This window comes from Alosa alosa, chromosome 5 (genome assembly GCF_017589495.1).
Source record: "Alosa alosa isolate M-15738 ecotype Scorff River chromosome 5, AALO_Geno_1.1, whole genome shotgun sequence".
NCBI lineage: Eukaryota > Metazoa > Chordata > Actinopteri > Clupeiformes > Clupeidae > Alosa > Alosa alosa.
The window spans coordinates 34,398,531-34,400,412 of NC_063193.1; the positions used below are offsets into that span (position 1 = coordinate 34,398,531).

The 1,882-nt window shown below is 39.9% G+C and overlaps 1 protein-coding gene across 1 annotated transcript in view; it reads right to left on the reverse strand.

Moving 5' to 3' along the window:
- traf1 (TNF receptor-associated factor 1) overlaps positions 1-1,882 on the reverse strand; it is a 29,783-nt gene extending 27,901 nt beyond the window's left edge. The window contains exons 1-2 of the mRNA XM_048244575.1: positions 1,345-1,882; positions 984-1,068 (exon numbers count right to left, since the gene is read on the reverse strand). Of these exons, the coding sequence (XP_048100532.1) occupies positions 984-1,068; positions 1,345-1,547 (288 nt within the window). The 5' untranslated portion in view covers positions 1,548-1,882. The remainder of the gene's footprint in view (positions 1-983; positions 1,069-1,344) is intronic.

Genomic DNA, 1,882 nt, shown 5'->3' on the forward strand with positions numbered 1-1,882 from the left:
AAGGTTAACCCAGAGGACTATTACTATGGAGGTTAACCCAGAAGACTATTACTATGGAGGTTAACCCAGAGGACTATTACTATAGTGCATAGGCTCTCAAAGTGCGGCCCGGGATGTGAATTTAGCCATGAAGGACAGTGGGGAACCCCCTACTAATATCATATCATATCATTTCATATCATATACCTGTAATATAGGATAATATCATAATATAATATAATAGTGACAGGACAGTGGGGAACCCCCTACCAATAGAGATGAGTGTCATGAGAGGTTAATGACCAATAGAGATGAGTGTCATAAAATCGTAATGATTAAATAGAGATGAGTGTCATGAAATCGTAATGACCAATAGAGATGAGTGTCATGAAATCGTAATAACCAATTGAGATGAGTGTCATGAAATCGTAATGACCAATAGAGATGAGTGTCATAAAATCGTAATGATTAAATAGAGATGAGTGTCATGAAATCGTAATGACCAATAGAGATGAGTGTCATGAAATCGTAATAACCAATTGAGATGAGTGTCATGAAATCGTAATGACCAATAGAGATGAGTGTCATGATCTTGTAATGACCACAGTTAGTCAGTCAGGTTTATCTGAAGGACTGTACGATAGGTCACTACTACGTACTACTGCCCACCTATTTTGTTGCGGTTAATCATTGTTTTTTATTCAATTAGATCATTGTTTTTATTAAATTCATATCCTTCTCACTATATGACACAATATGTCTATAGTCACTTATAGCATAGTATCAATTATGGTTGACCACTGTAAAAACTAAGCATAAACTAAGAAAGCACACAGCCTCAATGAATTTCCACTATCATTTAGGGAACGATTTCCTTTAGTTTGTGTTTTGTATGTTTGTGTTTTTTGATTGTGCACGTGGCAAGATTTTGGATAGACACAGTAGGCCTACATTCACCTCTAAGTCCAGATTCTACTAAAGCAAATAAATATGATCCAACTCACATTGTCCAGAGTCAGAATGCTTGCCTCGTTATCTGCCTTCGGCTCCTCCTCTTTGCACTTTTTGCATACGGGGGTCTTGTTGTTCCTGTTTAGATAACAGTTTCTCTTGATTTCACACACTGATTAAACAGTCAAAAAACAACAGAACACTCGCCTCTTCAATTACAGGCCTACGCTAAACATGTATGTACACAAATGTAGGCTACGTATGTACAGTTGCATATACATTGGTAAATATCTGACTCATTGAGATGGCTAGGCACAGTAGATTGTATTGATAAACTTGAGCATAGAGGATGTAGGCTAGGCCTTCTCATTTGCCTGCTAATGAATGGTTTGTCTTTTAATGAAATCGTCTTACCTGACAAGCCAGTTGACACAGGCCAGGCAGTAGCGATGCCCGCAAGCGGTTTGGCGAGCTTTATTAAGGACGCTGTTGCAGTTGCTACATAAGTACTTCTCGTGAGGAGTTTGGTCACAAATACTCTGAGGAAATCCGGACGGATACTCATTTTCATCTGGCGTGGAGGACACATCATTTGTGATGTCTTTTCTAGACGCCATGACACTCGGAAAAATCTAAAAAGTAGCCTAACTTGGAATCAATTCTGTGCTCAGTTCGCGCTCATGAACGCGTCATTTGAAGTTCCACCTGTTGCAAAGTGACTGTCCCTGTCTGTAGCCGAACATAATGAAGCCATGTCTTCAAAACTCGATTTAGAGATGATTAACCACGGGTTTCCCCTTACTCATCCCGGAAATAGCGTTTCATTTGTAGGCTGCTGCAGCTCTAGATGACAGAGTCAGGTAGGCCTACATCATCTCTTCCTGAGTCGTCTGAAATGTCAGTGATGTCCCATTGCATCGCAGAGAGACAGCCCAGCGTTTCTTTGTGTTGT